General features: G+C 37.0%; 1 protein-coding gene across 14 annotated transcripts in view; it reads right to left on the reverse strand.

Moving 5' to 3' along the window:
• The window catches only part of DOCK10 (dedicator of cytokinesis 10), a 237,338-nt gene that overhangs the window by 66,807 nt on the left and 149,234 nt on the right, over positions 1–21,297 (reverse strand). For all 14 annotated transcript variants that reach the window (XM_081050706.1, XM_081050700.1, XM_081050705.1 and 11 more), the window contains exons 8-16: positions 16,400–16,583; positions 15,048–15,133; positions 14,700–14,783; positions 14,428–14,583; positions 9,251–9,472; positions 8,910–9,032; positions 8,138–8,220; positions 3,108–3,230; positions 1,069–1,148 (exon numbers count right to left, since the gene is read on the reverse strand). In XM_081050706.1, the coding sequence (XP_080906832.1) occupies positions 1,069–1,148; positions 3,108–3,230; positions 8,138–8,220; positions 8,910–9,032; positions 9,251–9,472; positions 14,428–14,583; positions 14,700–14,783; positions 15,048–15,133; positions 16,400–16,583 (1,141 nt within the window). The remainder of the gene's footprint in view (positions 1–1,068; positions 1,149–3,107; positions 3,231–8,137; positions 8,221–8,909; positions 9,033–9,250; positions 9,473–14,427; positions 14,584–14,699; positions 14,784–15,047; positions 15,134–16,399; positions 16,584–21,297) is intronic.

The raw sequence follows: 21,297 nt of genomic DNA on the forward strand, positions 1-21,297 counted from the left end.
AGTTTATCCTCTGCTCTTTTTCACCAATCAATTTAAAAGTGATTTGGAGGCATGGCTTAACTTAGAATCCTCATTTTATTTCATATTAAAATGATTTGTGGAAAAATTTAAGAATAAAAAACTTAATAGTGCTAATGGTAATCCAAATACCCTATGGTAAAAATCTTATCCCTGTTTGTAGTTAATTTTAGGATGCCTGTATTCATTCTTTGCATCGCTGAGAAAGTCACCAAAAGGCATAATCAGAAGTAACAAAAATAAATAGATAAATAAATAAACCGATATCACCACTTAAGAAATAAATTCTGAAACTATAAATTAGTAAAAGCTCCTCCTGAAATTCAAATTTCCATTGACATAAATAGGACTTTTGATCATAGTCTGAAAAAGATATATACTTTCTGTGTAATAGCAGTCTAAAAATATTCCAGTTTTAATTACTGCGTGGCCACTTGGGTGGCTATGGCATTGTGTTCAGAGTAACCCTTTGGCAGCACAGTGTGGCAGAACCACCCCTATATTCTGAGTCAGAGGAACTGCACAGAATATAAATTCCTGTATTATGGGTTATTGGTTTATCAATCTATTTGAATTCAACTTTCCTCATTTGCAACCCTTCAGGGTTTTGAGTATTAAATAATATAATTTAACACTTTGTTGGGTACATGGTGCATACCAAATAAATATTAGGTTACCCTGAATATATTAGGTTGGTACAAAAGTAATTGTGGTTTAAAAGGTGAAAAGTAATTGCAAAAACCACAATTACTTTTGCACCAACCTAATAATTCCTATCCTACAATACTTATAATCTTAATGAAGAAATCAGAACCCCCAAACTTCTATAGGATAATGAATTCCATTTATCTCAAACTTTGAAAAAAAAAAAAACCCAAATCTTTGTAACCAAGCAACTATCCAACCAACCAACCAACCAACCAACCAACCAACCAACCAATGGACAACGCCCCCGCCCCCCCCCAAAAAAAAACACACACAAAAACAACCAAAAAACCAAACACTAAATATTCAAAACTCTACAAGCAAACCATGACATCATCATCATACTTGGGTGCTCCAAAGGAATGTTGTCAACAGCAATATCAAGGCTTCCGGGGATGGTCTGCATTTTGCTTGCTCTGTCAGCCCTGTGGAAGTATGCCAGCATACACACACACACACACACACACACACACACACACACACACACAGAATTATTCTAGTTGTCAAGGAAAAAAACAGTCAATTGTAATTCTGAGCTTTGATAAATAAATACTACTCAAAATTCCTCACTTACTAATTATTTCACTCCATGGTAAGATTATCCATGCTCTTGAGGTTATTTACATCTACCCTGTGCAGTGGGAATGCTATATAAAGGTATGCACACTTCTTCCCATCTCCATATTTGGTGAAGCCCCATTGATAGCTTGAAATCAGCCATGGTAGGAGAATTTACACCATAGAAATTGGCCATCAGAACACATAAGTTTTTTTTTTTTTTCCCTTAGAGGGTCAGTTGGCAAACATTTATCAGCACAATACTGAGAATAAATGTCATAAGGTATGAAGCATCTATGAAATAATTTAATGTCTCATCAGTATGGCATTGAATATTCTAGATGCCCTCTAACTTCCCTAGTGATAACTTTCTTTGCTATACACTGATCACATGGGTTTTGTGAGAGAATGGTCTTCTCCTGTTTATATCAAATTACGCCCAAACCTTTTGACCATTCCTTTCTCAGCATTCCAACTTTTAATGCTTTTGTACACTTAGTAGCTGCAGTGGCCTTGGGGAAGGATATGGTGGGTGCTCTGACTAGGACGTTTGACGAAGTCAAGATGAGGGTCTCCCCATCTAAGGAGTGGTCTTGTAGGACCACATAAAAGTAACACTTGTTCAGGGCCTCCTCCAAGATCTTACTTCTTACCTTTATTTTGCTTCCTAAGATTTATAATTTTTCCCAGAACAACAACAACAACAAAAACATTGGGAAAACATACCTTATAGTTAAATAGAAACATATCCACTATTGACAATACAGAAAGTATTAATCATGTTTGTTTCATTGTAATATATTATTTTTGTTTTGGATAAACAAAATTAATTGATAGGAGACTGCTGACTCTTAGAAAGGCACAGCATTAACATCCCAGAAGGGGGCAAAGGGTATAAGAATCCTGTGTGCATTAGGGGACTAACAATTTAAGATAAGTTGCTTGTCATGAAAGATCTTATCATCATCAGATAATGAATGCACAGTGATTCATTTTTAAAATGTAGCTTTTGTATTTTTCAGTTTTTAGCACTAGCTTCCATCATTCCCTCCAAGAGCATTTGAATGACAAAAATATTATGAATTACTGTATTCACAGCAATTAATTGTTCTGTGGAGATTCAACACATAGTTCTAAAATTCCTCAACACTCTTCCTATTTTGAGGTGTTTATGTCTCCTTCCTTTTAATCTAGGCTCTGTGACAGCTTGACAGTATATGCATGTCATGGTAGAAATGGCACTGTGGCACTTTCTCAGCCCCCGTGTTAAGAAACTGGCAGTGATCACTGTCTGATCCTTGGGACACTTACTCTTAGAACCCAGCCATGAGAAAACCATAGTATCTCATGGAGAGGGTCGATGGAGAAGAACCAGTTTCTAGCCCACAGCCCCAGTTGAGCTCCCACTCAACTTGGCAGTTATTAAATGAGCCATCTTGAAAGTGAGTCCTCTGGCTCCAGTTGACCTCTCCCAGCTGAGGCCATGTGCAGAAGACACAAGCTCTCCTTATCTATCCATACTTAAATTATGGACTGAAGACTAAAATAAGTGATGTTGTTATTTAAAATCACTAAGTTTTGGGGTGATATGTTACATAGCAATAGATAACTGACATAGTTTAGTGTTTCACACTGCTAAGTAATTCTGGCAGATTTACTCTTGTCAGTGTCATTTGGGCATAAGCAAAATCATCTGCCGAACATCTGCTTTCTGGAGGAATTTGGACATTTGAGAATCAGATAATCAAGTATTGCTTATGCACAAATAATAAAAGTAGCAATGTAGCTGATTTATGTTAATTTCAAGAGTATCCAAAAAATCTTACCTTCTATAATCTGACACTATTTTAAGTTGGTCCTCGGTTGAAATCTTGCTGCTTTCTTGTCTGTATAATGGTGAAAATCTTGAGTCTCTGTCCACATTTCCCTGGTTGTCCTTAAATACTGATCTGAAAGAAAATAATATTTATTCAGGTTGGTGTTTGGATATTGTTTACCGAGTTGTGTTTTAAAGGTGGTTAGAAGGATTCAATTAAAAACTTCCATTATAAATAAACTTATGAAATAAAAAGAGAAGAAAGCTTCTTAAACAGAAGTTACATTTACACACTATATTTGTTATCTTTAACCTCTTATTTTCAACTTGGTATTTAAAGTGACAGCAGCCCATATTACAACTACATTTATTTATAATTTAATAACGTATCAGAATCTTGGAGTATTAGGGGAGTGGAAAGGAAGGGACAAATGTTATTCATTTTTCATTATTTCCTGAGCAAGCCAGGGCCACTTCAGTTAGGGTGGTGCCAGTAGAATTTACTAGTGGAAAAGGGATAAGATTGTGTATGTAGGGGTAGAGGGTCTGACTCCTGAAACATTTTCATGGAGATAAATGTGCTTAAGTTCCAAATTTTAGGACAGAGACAAATATACAATGGAGAACACTTGAGTCAGAATTTTGTAATCATAAAGAGAATGCCATTAACCTAGGGCATTTATTTCCTTCCTCAATCTGTTTCTGATTGGAACTAGATAGACTTAGTTAAAATAAATAACTTGTTTTCATCCAAATAATATAGTAATGTTAGGCCATACTTGTTGACAAGCTAGTATGCATAGCATGCTTAATGTCCATTTTTCTTCCTCATAATTCATCATACTCTGTGCTTATGAAAGAAAATTAGATCCATGTGTAATTGATTTTTCTTTAATGTTAGAGAAATGCTGAATTTTTATTTCTTCTATCTTAAGGAGCTCAACTAGACTATTTTATTACTCTTTAAATAAAGCAAACATTTCAATACACAGTCTGAAATGGCCATTTAAATGGATATCTGATCATAGAGTTTTTAATGTGAACTCATATAGAGAATGCACTAAGAATTTATCAGAATGATATTTTTAGACTCTGTCAATCTTCTCATTTTTCTCTGTTAAGTACTAAGTGAGGGGGAAAATGTCCCCTATCAAATAACACTGGGGAAGCAGAATCAAAATATTTAACTTGAAGATTGGTTTTATTTATATATTATGCAGGGCTTTTATTAGAGTACGGGACATGTAAAAAAAAATGATATATTTCCCAATGTAGGAGGAAGTTAACTGAGCTTGAACAGTAGTTTTCTTAATTAACCAGTCACTTCAAATATATCGATAGACATGAGTTGTATAACTCGTCTTTGCTCTTATCCACAGCTCTATCCTGGAAATAGCTCGCTTACAGTGGACATGTTGTAAAGAGAATGAGAAGCATGGCACCATGAAGTACCACTGCCAGTGCCATCTACTTTGTCTTTGCTCGATAAATACACTAACTGTCAAGGGAACCCAGAGCTGACTCATCTACACAGATGGTTCCAGGGTAACTGGGACACTGTGCCTAGTTCTGACTGTCACAGTTGAGCAATGATCAGTATATGGTGAGGGTTTCAGAATCATGATATTTGGGGTATGATTGAAGGAAATGTGGTGTTTAGCTTAAAGGAAAAGAAGCTTAGGTGTTCCTGAGAGTTTTGTTCATAAGCAGCATGAATAGCCATGATGTAGAGAAAGAACTGGGCATCTAATTTGTAGCTATGGAAGACAAAATCTAAAAGTGATTGTCAGGTAGTTTAAAAATATTTTTAAAAAGTGAATTATCTGGGGGTGGCCGGTTGGCTCAGTTGGGTAGAACACGGTACTCTTAACAACAAGGTTGCCAGTTCAATCCCCACATGGGCCACTGTGAGCTGTGCCCTTCACAACTAGATTGAAACAACTACTTGACTTGAAGCTGATGGGTACTGGAAAAACACATTTAAAATAAATAAAAGTTAAAAAAAAAAGTGAAGTGTCTAATCATTAGAGCTACAAAAATCAGACGGAACCACCGTGGGGTGCACTTGAGCTTCCGTCACTGGAAGGATCCAGTGTTTGGAAGACCATTTGTTGGGGATGTTGTTGCCCTGTGCACTTTCTATAAATGTATAGATACGAGAAGGACATTTTTATTTTAGTTTCATTCAATTTTAAAGAAACTCTGGTGTTGTGTGTTAGTTTATTTTGAATGTCGCATGAGACAGAGTAAAAGAAATCAAAAAGAGTGTTGGCATGGATTTTTTTTTTTTTTTTTTTTTTGCTATAAAATGGCACCACAGCTGGTGTCAGAAATAAGAACATGTACCAAATTAATTTCGGATAAAATGTTCATAGTGATGTGATGAGCATCTGTGGTGTAGTGGGTGGGATGATTGGATCTGGGTAAAAATATGGTTATAAGCCAAATTGTCAATTCTATGCTTTTCAAAAGTGGCAATCGATTTTAAAGGCTAAAGTGTTTTAGAGTACAGTCAAAGCTATATTGTGACAAAAACTGCAATCTAGAAAATGTAATAGAGAGGAACAGTAGCCAGAGAATTAGCAGTATCGACAGGGTATTGAAATATGTCAGGAAGGTAGCTTATGTCAAAATGATATGAATAATGAGCCCCCCTCTGATTGGGTCAACACTTTTTTGAAGCACTGTCCACATTGTGAAGGGGAAACTCAAATCTTCTTTGGTTGTATCTTGCGCTTATTTTTGTGGTTACATAATACAAGTGGTCTCACATAAAGTCTTTAGAACTGTTTGGCTAACTATTTTTTCTCATTTGCTAGAAATGTTTACGTAAATCTAAATCATATTTACATACACAAATTGGAGGTGTATGCTGTTTCCTAACCTACAACCAAACCTCTAATCGGGCATGAATGTAGCATGAGCTTGTGGTTTTGGTGGCTTTTCCTGTCCTAGACATAATTACTTTAATAGTTGGTAATGTTGTCAGCCTTCCTAAAAACTTCATCTGTCTTTCTTCCTACATATTTTACTAGACATCTTCAAAACAGGATTGTTACTTCTTCTCTATAATGGGCAATTCTTTTACTTATTTCCCTCATATTGTCCTTCAATTCCCTAAGTTTACTAGAAAGGAGTTCCTGTCGAGGTCAACATGATCTCCACAGATGACTTAATAATGATCATATTAGACTAATGATTTCTAATAATGACTATATCTTTTACTGGGTAAACATCAGTGCTCATTAATTGCTGCAACAGTAAATTTGGTATTATCACTCCTTTTCTGTTTATTAAAAAAAACCCAAAAAACTGAGATAAAGACAGACTATAAGTACTTGCCTAAGTTTACTTGTCTAGTAAACAGAGCTGAGATTTCAAACTCAGCTCTGGCTCTAAAATGCCTATTTCTAAAACCTCAGAACAATGCTGGATGCTTAAAGAGAAAATATGTTTATCATTGCAATTTTGCTATATTGGAATATTTCATTTTTGCCACGGGATATCTTACTTCTACTTGCCCTAATCGATTTTCTTGTGGCAACTGAGAATGATCAATATAAAAAAGTTTGAGCAGCGAATGATAACTAGTTCTCCTTTGTCTTGAAACTTATGAAAAATAAAAACTATTAAATTCATCATAAGGGGTTCAGTCTATCTCACTAACATCTTTTTCATGCAAAATATTCTGGCATTAATTGTCCCAGTAGTAGAGAAAGAGAGATAAAGTGATATCTATGATCTACTTTATGCCAAGTGCTTTTGCACCTCACATTGCAAGATTGTACTTACTGTCCCCGAAGCAGGGCTTATCAGCTTCATGCTGTAGATAGGGACCCTGAGCACTGAAGGGGAAACTTGCCCAAAGTTACAATCAGTAGGCAGTGGCCTGATTCAGACCATGTCTGTCAGGCTGCTGGGCCTGGTCTTCTTCTCCCTTACTACAGGGCTGACTGAGGCAAATGATTCCTGGGGACTGCGTGAGTCTATCTTGGAGGCTTCTACATTCCCTGTGTGTTCCTGTCCCCAACTTTAAGCAACAACCTCAAAGTTATAACAAATATTGGTGTGTTGACTGTGGTTAGATTCATCACTGTGAACTGTGAGACCTAAACACGGCACAACTGACAGGTTTGCTCTTCCTTCTGGATTTAAAATTACTGCCATTGGACAATGTTACCAACATTCAAATGAATACTTAGTGGGTTGTCTCATTTTGGGGCATTAATTAATCTTTTTTGGTTCATTCAATTTGTACATTGCTGATTTTTCTCCCCTATGTCTATGCCAGGCTCTTCCTCCTTGAAGAAATTCTTATACTATCAAGATAGGAAGAGACTGAGGAGGATAATAATAATTGATGTTTGAGCAGATCCAAAACGCAATTTTTGTTCTTTATGCAGAGGTTATGTTTCCAGGAGGACAATTCCACCATCAGTGTCCACATAACTCAGCATTTCTATCAGAGAATCAACTGGAACTGATAAACTTGGCTATGCTAATCAGCACCAAAATCAAAGAGAATTTAAATGACAATTTGATGCCTTCATTTAGACATCCATATATAGACCTGTGCTCTACATACGGATGAAAACATGCAGCTGCATAAGAAATCATAGTGCGTCTGTCTGAATTTTATGCATACCAAACTCTCAAGACTGATATAATATCCAATGTTTGACAAACCAAACATACATAATAAACAAGTTATGACTTTGATGGTTATGACTTTGACTACCAAGTTATGACTTTGAAGTTATGACTTTGACTACCAAGAACCCACTGCATACCTGGTCATGCACACACCGTACACAAATCATGGATCCAGTCTATAATGAGCTATCTTGCTAAACTGTCTTGTAAAACACACATTTCTGGGGAGCTCAAGGTGTTTATAAAGAAGAATACATTAGCCTTAATATACCAACATTAGGTGTTGGTATATTAAAAAATAAAAGGAAACACAGGTGCTCAGAACAGAAGCTTCCAATGCAGAGTACAAATGCATTTCTATTCTGTTGGTAGCAGTTGTCAACCTACCTCACTGCCCATGCAAATGGCATGCGGTATTTGCCCAACTTGCTGCAGAATTGCCTGTTGGATTTGAGGAACTTTTGTGCATACTAAGGAAAAAAATAAAGAAAAATATTGTTTTGACCCATGCATTGTAGTTTGTCAGATCTTGACTCTGATAACTTTGTGAAACACTACCCCAAACTGTCACACATGCTCACATTCAATTGTCAGACAGTATTTTCCCAACATATTTCCTTTGTGTAGAAAATATATTTATTTTCTATTAAATAGTAACATTGAATTATTACATAAAATAAATAATAGAAAGAAAAAAAAAGAAAAATTTTCCGATAGTTCCACCATTCAAAGAACTTTAGGTATTTCCTTTAATCTTTCTTCACTTAGGTGTTATTACAATTTGATATTCAATTATCTATCTTACTTTTTCATTTAGCTCACCATCAGCATGACTTATGTCTTAATAAACTGTATTCACTTGTTTTTAGTCAAATTAATCCTAACTTTTTATGATTGTTAACATTTTGATCCTTGGGGTTAAAACGTTATCCACATTTAAATTTATTTCTACTAACAGAGGATCAAAAGTCAGAAATTGCTAGGCCAAATAAACATAAACTTAGAACATATACTTTAAAATTTTCCTGATGGATATTCATTTCACTAATTAGTGAATATGTTGAGACCTATATTTTTCAAACTTGATAATTCAGCAAGGCAATGTGATTTTATTTCCTGAAAGCAACTGAAATTATGCCGGAAAAAGCTTATGCATTACCTTGTTGGAGTCTGGATTCTTAATATATGGTTCCGCACCACTTGAGATGTTTCCCATCAGTACCTTTTCGATTTTGGCCACCAAAACGATTTCAGAATGTGGGTTGCTTACAGAAAATATAGCCTATGTACAAAGGGAAAAGGTAGGATTACAAAGTTGATAAACATCGAGGAAACCACACTGAAGACATTTACAGAATTCCTCTCTCTTTTTTTTTTTTTTTTTTTAAAGAACAGCTTTAAGGAAATTTTTATTGGGGAAATTGCTCATCTTATGTCGTGTATTGGTAAGAACAATAAAACAGCATTTTTCGTCGCATCACGAGTAAACAAAAGTGCAACCTGCTTTGGAAATTTCAGCCATTCCTCCGGAAACCCCTTGACGTGAGGTTCTTCTGATTGGCGTGGCGTGACCGTGTCGCTGTTTCCATTTTCCAAAGCCGCGGAAGCCCCTGAGAGCATGTGCCGAACAGCAGTGTGGTTCAGATCCACGTGAAAGTCGGCAGAAATCTTCCTGCTGTCTCTGAGGTCATAAAGTGCCACACTCACAAAAAAAGGCTCAATCTGCAAGAAAAAGGAAGAACTGATGGTTTTGACAGAAACCAACTATATATATATAAAAAACCCAAACCCAAACTGCTAAAAATGTTTAAATGTTGCCAGAGTATCACTAAAACTGATGAAAAAAGATTCAAGAAAGACGAGCTTTTCAACTAGAAAAATGTCAAGTGCAATAGAGATTAAATAAAAGGACTAAAATAAATACATTACATAGACATTAAACATATGTACATGTACATGTATATGAATAATTATATATATGCATGTATATGTATTTACATATATATGTAATTAACTACAGGCTTCTAAGGATGGAGTACGCCTATAAAAAAAACTACACTTTAACTTTTATATAAAGTACTTAATTTTAAATTGATGCCTATCACCGGCCAGTATTCTGTGGACAAGCAGATTATATACAAAAATCAAATTGTGACCCAGTTCATCATTGTACAGACTCACTCATATTGTGGCTTTTGCTTAATGCATAACAGGTACCTTGTGTTCTTTGAAATGTTGTAATATGGCTAGCTTACAACACGAATTTTACTTTAATTTCTCAATATTAGCAATAGTTATCAGCTCCTTTAATGTTAGAAATAGAACTACACATATAAAATGAAAGTCAATAAAATATTTGTTTTTAAGTGAGAAAATTAAAATGTAAGAGTTTTATGCTTTGCTAATTGAATTTAGTTTAGAAAAACTCTTGGTTTGTGGTAGTGGTAGTCTGTCAAGAGTTAAAAAATGCAAAAACTACATGAAAATAAATCAGGCAGGAACTCAAAACCATTGAAGAAACGTCAAAGGAAAAAATCCTTATTATTTTTCCTGATTGTTGCATTTTGATTTTCATTTCTGCTTAGTGAATGGAAATAAATTACCTACTCTGATAATCCATCAGAAATTAAAGCTCATATGGTGATTCATTTATTTCTTCCAATCCATCTTTTCAATTTAAATGTCAAATCTTACTTTTTGAATCACTAGCTTTTCAATAACGATTTGTTTAATAAAGCACCTTCAAAGCCTACCAAATGAAGTCACAGGTTTCTTATGTTTAGAATTCTGTACCTTTCTCTAAAAAAAATTCAGGAACATGAAATTTTAAATGTCGGTCTGCTGTGAAGCAGCTTTAAAGTTCAGATTTTTTTCAAAGAAATATTTTATGCTATAAAACCATCAACCTGAATTTGATTTTCAGTGACTGACTGAAAAATTACATGCTGTCAAATATTGTTTCCTCATCATGAAAACGTTCTTTCAGGGTGTTTTTTTAGAACCTCATTCATTAAATGCAGTAGTTAGCTCTTTAGCAACTTGAAGAAATAGTTAAATTAATTTAAACACATGTTCATTGACTTAAAAGAATAAGTTTTAAAAAACTACATTAATAAAAGAGTGTCATTGAATAAATATGTAAGGATTTAAAAAAAATGCCATTACCTAAACTGTTGTTGAGTTAAGGAAAGGCTGTTTTATTAGGTATTTTTTTTATCATTGCTTGTAAGCACAATGAAATTATATTTTAAAAAGCAATTTCTTTGCTTTGTAAATATTTATATCAACTGTAAAATAAATTAGGAACAATACAGACATACAAAGCACTCTAAACCAACTTCTCCTCTAGCCCAACAGATATGTAAGGGACAGGGAAGCCTCTCTCTGAACTTATGCGTGTTCTCTTTCTTGGGAGATTGGCCCAAATTCAAACATTTAGTTTCTGAGTATGGGTTTTAGCACAAAGAAAGGAATCCACACAGAAGGAGTCACATGGCCCTGGCACTGGAAAACAAAAAAAAAGCCCATCAACTTTGAGTTTCAGTTTCTAAATTGGATTTTTAAATTACACTTAAGGATGTGCCTGATCAAACAAAGCGTTTATTTTTATTTAATAAGATGATTAAGTGACATGATTTGGGTTTAAATTTTCCTGATATTTCCAAATTGTTTCAAGAACAGAGTTTTCAGTTTTTCGTTGTTTTTTCTTTTTAAATCCTGAATAGAAGTGTGTCCTGATTCCTCCTCCTAACACTGACTCCATGTAGATTTCTACTTCTATTGTCACCGACTTTTCTCCATGTCGCCACATTTACTGGGCTCCTCCCCAGCTTCATGTTACTCAGCTTCTCAGCATCGTTCCACACAGCTGAGCCTTTCTCTTTTGACATCACGACCCACTCTTTCTTGGCTTATCTTTGCCTCAGTGGCCATTCCTTCTTAGTCTTCGTTAGTCATTTCTCTCTTCATCTTTTAAGTATTTGGCTCCTGGTCCCTTCCCTATGTTCATAAAAATTCCTAGACGATTCTCTCCTGGTCACTACCTGGACCAGAATTCCATTCCAGGCCAGCCCCTTGCATTCTAAACTTGCACTTGAATCTGCTCGGTGGATATCTCTATTTGGATATCTAATAGGACTATCAGGCTTAATGTGTCCATAAAGGAATTTTTGTGGCCTATATCCCCCAAATCTGCTCTCCCGGCAGTCTTGTCCTGTTACTAAATGGCACCACCATGCGTAGAGGTGTTCAAAGAAAAAAACAGGGGCTGGTCCTTGAGATTTCCCTTCTCCTCATCCTACATACCCAACGTATCAGAAAAACCGGTCAGCTCAATTTACAAAACTTCAGTCAAATTCATCCATTTCTTTCCTTCCTGCTAGCCTTAGTCCAAACCTGTCAATGGACTATGGTAGTAGCCTCCTAACTGCTCTCCCTGGTCAACTCTTGTTTCCTCCAATCCATTCTTTGGATGAATGTTTTAAAAACACAAATCAGATCACACCATTTTTAAAGTGCTCTAAATCCTTGACTAGCCTCCACTCACACTTAGAATAAATCCAAACTCTTCACTACAGCTGATGAAAACCCTACCTAACCTCACCTCGGACTGTTTCTACCACCTTATTCTGGTCTTCCCTTCCCCTCGCTGTCTCCTTCCAGTTCCTAGAACTTGCCAAGACTTACCTGTCTCAGGCCCTTCACACTTGCCCTTTCTTCTGCCTAGAATGATTTCCCCTGACCTGACTTTTTATCCTTCTCAACCTTTAGACCTCTGTTCAAATGTCACCTCCTTAGAAAGGCCTCCCATAATCACCCCCTCAAAAGCAACCCATCTCCCAGTCTCTCTTTATCATATTTCTCTCTACTGATTTATTTTAAAGAACTTTGCACAATGTACAATTACATTGTTAATTTATTTATTTGAATTTACTCTGGTTTCCCTCCCCCCCCCCCAAAAAAAATCTTATCTTCAAGAAGCCAGGGAGCTTGCTTATCTTGTTCCCTGCTATTCCCCGGTACCTAGAACAAGCCTGGGCCCCAGTAGCACACGGCATAAGTGTTTGCTGGAGGATAAGTAACTTGACTTCAACTACTGTCACTGTTACTCAGGTACCTAGTATACAATTTCAGTTATAAAATACGAGGAAGCTTCATTTGGGGGAAGATTCTTACTGGTTACACATTTTAATTTTAGCATCCTGTCAACAACAATCTCACACGTAACAATGACAATATCAAGACCTTCATGCATGGTGTTTACAAATTTCAAACCAATTTTCCACATATTAGAATAACAGTTAATATTTAATGAATGCTTAGTATGCACCAAACACTATCTAAGTAGCTTCCATACAATACGTCTAATTTTCACAACGTCTATTTGAAGTAGTTACTGTTCTTATCTCCATTTACAGAAGAGGAGACTGAGGGTACACCACTTGCCCAGGCTGGCAGAACTCGCAAGGAGAAAGTCAGGCATTGTGATCCAGGAGAGGCACATGTCGCTTGATTCTCATTAAATCTGAGGTCCAAAACATGTACCATTTTCCTGCTACTATACCAGGGAGAAGGAGGATCAGAGAATCGGTGAGGTACCCAAAGAACCAAGGGCACGAGGGATTCAAGTCTTCTGAAAGAACTCTCATCCTTTCTGCTAGCCACTCACCGATACAACTAACAGGCTTGTCTTACTCCATCATCAATAGGCACATGCATAGGATGGTGTCTGTCGTTGGTAGGGAACATGTAAGCTGTTTCTGCCTTCTAAAAGCAAATGTGGCTTGTATCATGGATCTGGATGTAAGATTTTTTCTTTGAGGTTAAAGATGACAATTGAGGGATGATTTGTTAAGAATTAGAACAGAATGTATTAAAAAAATAATGAAAGGGAGCATGCCAATACAGTAACAGTGATTTTTTTTAATTGATGGTAGGATTATGAGTCATTTTTTATTTTCTTCTTTATAGAAACATTTAATAGTGTTTATGCTTAAAAAATTCCCCTTCCTACACGTACATTTACAATTAACACAGAATTGTCCCTAAGAATACTGAGAGAACTCTCAAGAGGGCCCACTTAGGAAGAAAATGAATCTTGTATTGATTTAACGCGTACTGTGATGTTTTCCAAATATTAGTGATGCACCTTTTTTCTGCTATTTACATGTACCATCTGTACTATGACTTATTTAATATTTATCTAATATTATTTTACTTGATTCATTATTTAGCCTTGTGTTAAACAGTAATGACTGTGAAATTTCAGGGTTGATTTGTTTTAATTATTCTCTAATATACATTAAAATAAACATACAAATATTAAAATAAAAATATCAATTTAAAAGCTTTCTCAATTACCACCAAGAAGATACAAACAATTGTCTTAGGGAACTTTGAACCACTATGCTGATTTAATGGAAAGACTCCTAAAACACATTCCTTTGATGTTTCATCTTTAGGTTAATAGCAAATATTTCTGGCAGTATATATATTGACAATTCCATTTCAAGACTTGTATGCTTTTGTAATTTGGAAAAATGCTGTAAATTACATTCCTGGTACACTAAATGGTGTGAACTCAGTACCTAGAATTACTACCAAGAATAGAAAAGATTCTGACTAGGGTGGTATGCTGTTGGCTGATTGGCAGAGAAAGTAACAGAAGAGAAACTTACATTCGTTATAGGATCATTTTCATTCTCCGTAACACATCCCTGAAGATTAAAGTTGAGAGCTTTACAAATGATCATGATTCTCTTGGCAGCTTTTTCTTCAAATGGTTTGATCACCAACTCGGGTTCCAACGGATCCTTTTTCTGAAATTTCAAGGTCTAAAAATTTTTTTGACAGTTTTACTCAACAAACATCCAACACAAGAAGAAACTAAATTATAAACTACAATTGTATGGATCAAGTTCATGTCTGCTTACAAAGAATTCTGACTCACATCTATATCTGGATCCATTGAGAACAGATTTAGCCTCTCCATGTTTCGAGTTGATTTGACAGTCTCTTCAGTTTCTGTGAGGTACTATGGAGAAAACTGTGTTAGCTCTAAATATCCAGGTGCTTACAGCCCAGTCCCACTCTCATGGCCAAGAAGTAGCCTCTTCGTATTAACATGGTTTTAACATCATCCATTAGCACTCAGCAAATCTTATAGAAACATGCTTTTATATATTTTTGAGAGTCGTTTTTCTTAGTCTAAATCTTAACAGAAAGTATCTTTTCCATGAAAGTGATAACTAATAAATACTGTAAATTTATTTGCATAGTAAAATGTCAGCTTTATTACTTTTGCGAAGTCTGGATGTAGGCTGTTCTCTGAAGAATCTGTTTCCTCTGGTGTGCACTCACATGTGATAGAATTATCCAGTGAATCTTGAAAAGATACACCAAGACAGGTTATTAAATGGTACTCATGAATCACACATTTCTCTAGCCTGTGGCATATCAAAACTGGGTTAGACTCGAGAGAGATGAGGAATAGATGTTGGTGAGCAGATGCCTTCATCGTGTTCTCATGCTCCATTGCTAGAAGATCTGGGTCTGGCCATCAGACCCCCTGGTGATCATTTTGGGATTCTTTCCCAGATACCATCCTGTGCCCAAAGGAACTCGGGACCCTTACTATACTTACATTTATACTTGGGGCTGTCTTGACTTACTTCATGAATGCATTCTAAAATTTTCTTATATATGTATTTTTTATAATTCTGACTCTCAGGCCATCCATTTAACATCCACATCCTACCTTCAGTTACTTAAACTCTCTAAGGCTGTGAACATTAATATCCTAGTTGAACATTACTAACTTAATCATTAATGTAAAGCATCTATATGTATATAGTAACTGTGTTAAAATCAACAAGGTTTCTACCTCATTATGCCATGACTCTCACTTTATAGCATATGATACTTAGATTACTAGAACTTAAAGACTCTTTGGTTTCTAAGGTCCCATGGTGCTCTGCAAAATGTCTTAAAATAGTTTTCCTTTGGGTGAAGCTACTGACTCTGAAGGTAAACTTGTCTTCCACTTAGTTACAGACCTGTGTTTCTACCTTCTTACCACCCTTTCTTTTCTCTCTCTTGCTCCCTTCTTTTTGCCTAGGGTGAATTAGAATATTTCGAGGGAATTAGGATGGGCAGAAATTTTTTTTTTATCCTATTGAAATCTCGAATGCAATGAGAAATTTATGAAACTCTCATACATATACGCTGATCTCAGCATGGCCAAAAATCATACATGAAAGATGCCTTTCAACCAAAAAGAAGTGATGACTTTTGCAGAATATAATGTTCGTTCATTCAATTTAGTGAAAGGCTATGAAACTACCAAATAGCCCCTTTCAGGTAACAGCCCAGAGACGTGGGTACATTTTTGATACTGCTGACAAATGATTCCCAACATCATTTGCTGGGTGTCAAACTCAATTCATTGGCAGTCAAGTTAAAATCGTACCTATATGTAGTGCCCTTCACTCTTCTGTAAAAGTAAAGGTTTAGGGGTGATTTCCTGAGGCAAATAGCTCAGGGATGGAGGAGCCAGACCTGACAGCTACCGCAGGAAGTAGCAGCTTAAATGAATCAAACGCACAGGTCACACACTTGGCAAAGGCAGGGAGGTGGCGCGCAGGCTCTCACCCAGCCCCAGGTCGGTGAGCTCCGCGCTCCTCCGCCCCTGCAGGGGCCCCTCGGGGCTGATTTGCAGGATGCGGTTCAGAGTATGGATCCATTCCTCCATATCAGACTCTGTTTCAGCTGCCAGCACAAAATAGGTCAGGTCATTCATTTTCAATTCAAAGGCATGTTTTCTTAGTCTGTTATTCTGTGGTACAAAAGGAAAAAGAAAACAAAAACAAAAAAAAATGCCAGATAATAAGCCTTAGAGAGTAAGTCATTTTTCATGCGGTCACAGTTCCAAAGTCTTTCCTTACAGGTAGATAACATAGAGGAGATCTTCCAAAACAGGACAAATATTTAGATGGGTATGAATCATTTGGTTTGGTTTCTTTCAAGGCTTTTTGTACTAAGAGATATTTTATTTATGTTTTTGTTAATTGGATGAGCACATTGGTTTAAAAATTTTGTCTTCAGGCACGTGTGAGGATATTCTAAGTGTTGTCAAATAGTTGGTTTGAGTTGCTACCTTCACTTTCTCATCTTTGTTCTGTCCACCACTCACTCCAGTTGGGCTTTTGACCCCATCACCCCCAAGAGGCAGCACTTGCTAAGGTCATTAACACGCTCTATGGTGCTGTACTAATCTATCCAAGGAACGGTTTGTATCTCCCTTGAAATTTCAGGATAATTAACACAATGGCCACCTCCTCCCTCTTGAAACCCATCTCCCTCTGATTTCCATGACGACACTCTATGCTGATTTTCTTTCCTCCTTGTTGGCCATCACTTTTCAATCACCTCTACCGGCTCTTCCTTCTCTTGGTGATTTCTAAGGCTAACCTTGGCTTTGCCTTCAACTCCTTTTTCTCTTGTGTGGTCCAATAGCTTTAAATGACATCCATATGTCAAGGTGCCCTAATTCTTTTCTCTGCTTCTGACTTTTCCGTCAACCTCCAGACTTTTCTCTAAATTGACATTTCTACTTTGCATTTTGACAACCCACGAGGCCTTGTTTAGTTCCCTGAATGTGCTCGCATCATATGCTTTGTCGGTGCCACAAGACCTGAACCATGCCTCCTGCCCCCACGTGTGTGTTTGCACACAGTCAGCACCATGTTCACCCCTCTTGTACTTAGGTGACTCATATCCACTCATCATATCTCAACCGAACTTATACTTGCTCAGGCAAAGCTTCCTCAATTCCCCAGTTAGGACAAGGTTCTGGCCCTCCAGAGCACTTAGCAACAATTAGGAATTATATGCTTATTCGTTTTCATTTGTTTGTATTAATCAACATATGTCTCCATCACGATGCCTCCATGAGGGCCAGGTCGGTTTCACTCACCACTATGTCCTTGGCTGTCACATAGAAGCGTTCAATATCAGTGGATTCAAAACAGTCATAATTTACAACTGGAATAGAACGTGTTCCTATTCTTGGAAAACTGGCATTCATAGGGAAGAGGTGAGTGAATGAATGATTAAAGGAATGAACAAACTAGTGAAAAACTAAGATGGGCTGATGCTATGAGTAGCTACTTTAGATTGGCCTTTCACAGAAGGAACATCTAAGCTGAAATCTGTAAAAAAGAGTAGGCTGTTTAAAGATGGAAGAAACACATTTAAAGTAGAGGGAACCAAGAGCAAATTATTATGGCAGTTTTATATATTCCTTCCATGCTATTAGAAACATAAATTCAAACTGGAAACTTTCCCCCAGTGGTACAAGCTAGTGTGTTAGATAACCTAGGGTGGTTGTAAGAATCACTGAATATATTACATGTTTAATTTACTCCCAGGTAATTCTAATGTAGGTATTCAACTCTTTCCCACATTGTTCTATAGCCTTTGGAGCCCCCACACTGTAATAAAGCAAAGTCTATACACTTAAGATAACTCAACTTTGCATAAGTAAAATACAAACAGAAGAATCAGAAGATGAGAGTGTTACTATCATGTGAGATTGTGGCTAAATATCAAAGTATAAATTTTTTTTGAGAATAGGGTTGCTATTCTTGGTGGCAAGAAAAAATAATTTTTACTATTCTTTTGGCAACGTCTTCTTTCTTTGGGATGCCTTCAGAGACTGTCCCAAAATAACTCGTTCCTTTCAGCTTCCACAATTACTACTACAAATATGACACTTACCAAACACTTGCCATCTGTATACCAGGCATCGTGCTGAGCTTTTTATAGTCATTGTTTTAGTTAAGTCTCATAACAGCCCTATGAAACACATTGCATCATTCCATTTAATAAATGATGACATTGAGGCTTGGGAAGATATGAGGTGTGATAAAAAAATATGGTAAATGTTTAAATTAAAAAAAAATTATTACAGTAAAAGACACATTGCCATTCATCACACTCAAAATACTCCCACTTGCTTTAAACACACTTATCCCTTCATTCTTGCCACTTTCTGAAGCAATTCTGGAAGTCCTCTTTCATGAGTGTCTTTAGTTGCGCTGTCATGGTTTTCTTGACATCTTGATTCAATTCAAAATGTTTACCTTTTATGGTCATTTGGACTTTGGGGAAGAGCCACAGGTCGCATAGTGCCAGATCCAGTGAATAAGGTGGATGAGGACACACTGTAATGTTTTTGTTTGACAGAAATTGTCATACCAGAAGTGATGTGTGACACAGAGCATTGTCATGATAGAGGATGAAGTAAAGACACTCATGAAAGAGGACTTCTAGAACTGCTTCAGAAAGTGGCAAGAATGATGGAATAAGAGTGCTTGAAGCGAGGGAGAGTATTTTGAGGGGGATTAATGTCAATGTGTCTTTTGTTTTTTAAAGATTTTTATTGAGGAAGAGGAACAGGACTTTATTGGGGAACGGTGTGTACTTCCAGGACTTTTTTCCAAGTCAAGTTGTTGGCCTTTCAATCTTAGTTGTGGAGGGCACAGCTCAGCTCCAGGTCCAGTTGCCATTGCTAGTTGCAGGGGGCGCAACCCACCATCCCTTGTGGGAGTCGAGGAATTGAACTGGCAACCTTGTGGTTGAGAGGACGTGCTCCAACCAACTGAGCCATCCGGGAGGCAGCTCAGCTCAAGGTGCCGTGTTCAATCTTAGTTGCAGAGGGCGCTGCCCACCATCCCTTGCAGGACTCGAGGAATCGAACCAGCAACCTTGTGGTTAAGAGCCCACTGGTCCATGTGGGAATTGCACCGGCAGCCTTCGGAGTTAGGATCATGGATCTCTAACCGCCTGAGCCACCTGGCAGGCCCCCAATGTGTCTTTTATTATAATAACTTTTTTTTATTTAAACATTCACTGTATTTTGTTATCACACCTTGCAAATTAAAACATGCTTGGGAATACATGGATAGCAAGTGGCAGAAAGGGAAATAACCTCTTTATACTTTAATACCCACTGAAATGGCCCCAGCACAGAGGCTGCTCAGTGAACGCCCTTCTCCTGCCTTGCCACCTTCCTGGCACCATCATGCACCAAAGGGGTAACCATGGCTTGGGCGGTCATGAATTCTCTAAGTACTGAGAGTAGATAGTGGGGCAATTTATACTTGTAAGCTTCGAGAAATAGTAAAATTTGGAAATTGAAGGAGAAAAAAGAATTAGCAAAAAAGCTAACTGATTCTCATTGTGAAACTTCATAGCTCATCGGGCACTTTCTAGACTTTTCCATGGATAAACTCTTTGCTCTTGTCTATACTCTTATATTATTGCCAAGTATTGTTATTTCTTTCCCTTGTAATCACTCACTTGCAGCTAACACTTTTATTAGCCTGGGAGCCTGATAAGGGCAGAAGCTGCCTAGGTATCCTCAGTGCTCCGTGCAATGATAACATTCATTCAAAGAGAGGCGTCTATTGTGTTTGCATTTTGTGCAAGGCAAAAACAGACACAGTCTCTGCCCTGGCAAAACAGAGCACACAGGCGTTATCATGTTAACGACACACACATGAAAGTGGAAGATCCATGTGCTTCAATTTTGCATGAATGTATGGAAGAAGAGGTATAAAAATTCTTTTGAGAACAAAATTGTTATTGCAGTATGAAAGAAAATACAGCCATTCTCAGAGAACCCTCTGTGTTCTGTGAGAACACAGAACAGGATGGCTTGGGCTAGTAAAAGGCCAGGGATACATTTTGAGATCATTTTTGGCTGTTGTGCAAACAGAGTGCAGAGTCTCCAGGAAGGCAGTGGCCCTAATCATTAGTGTTTGAAGCAAACATCTAGGCAGCTTCCTTAAGAAGACAGGTTCGTAGAAGCCACACTGTCCCCAGGAGGGATGGGCAGACACCCTCACACATACTTCCTGGGGGTTCTGACAAAGGAGGCCCATAAAGCCGCCTGCGACCTCATTGACACAGAGTGTCTGAGGGCAAAGACAAGTTGGCTGCTAGCAAGTATAAAAGAAGAAAGACAGGTTTCCTTCAAAAAAATCGTAGGAATTGAAATAAACTGGAAAGAAAGAACTAGAAATGCCCAGCGTTCAGGGCCTACCTTTAGCTAGGATATTAAGTATCTGAGGGTAGCAAATGCAAGCAAATCTCAGTGTGGTCTTGAAAACAAACAAATTAAAGAATCTGCTTGACTATTTTCATGTTGTAAATAACGTGGACTGGGAGATATAAAATGCTTATGTCAGGTCCAAGTTAAAAATGGATTGAGCAGCAACCTGCTATAAAACTTGATTTTCTAAATTGCATTCTGTCCTTCAAATGAATTGAATATTGTTGCTAACTTCAATAATATTATTAAAATATATGTTAAAAATTTGAGTGAAGTATAAGAAGCCCTTGTTTCTCACAAAGGGGTATTTATAAAAGAAATAAATATTCTATTGACAACTTCTCAAAAACCAAATTATCTTTTTCTATTTGGAGAGAAACAGAACTACTTGCAACGTAGAGAAACTAATGTTGGGGAAGATTAAGATGCCTAA

This window comes from Rhinolophus hipposideros (genome assembly GCF_964194185.1).
Source record: "Rhinolophus hipposideros genome assembly, chromosome: 6".
NCBI lineage: Eukaryota > Metazoa > Chordata > Mammalia > Chiroptera > Rhinolophidae > Rhinolophus > Rhinolophus hipposideros.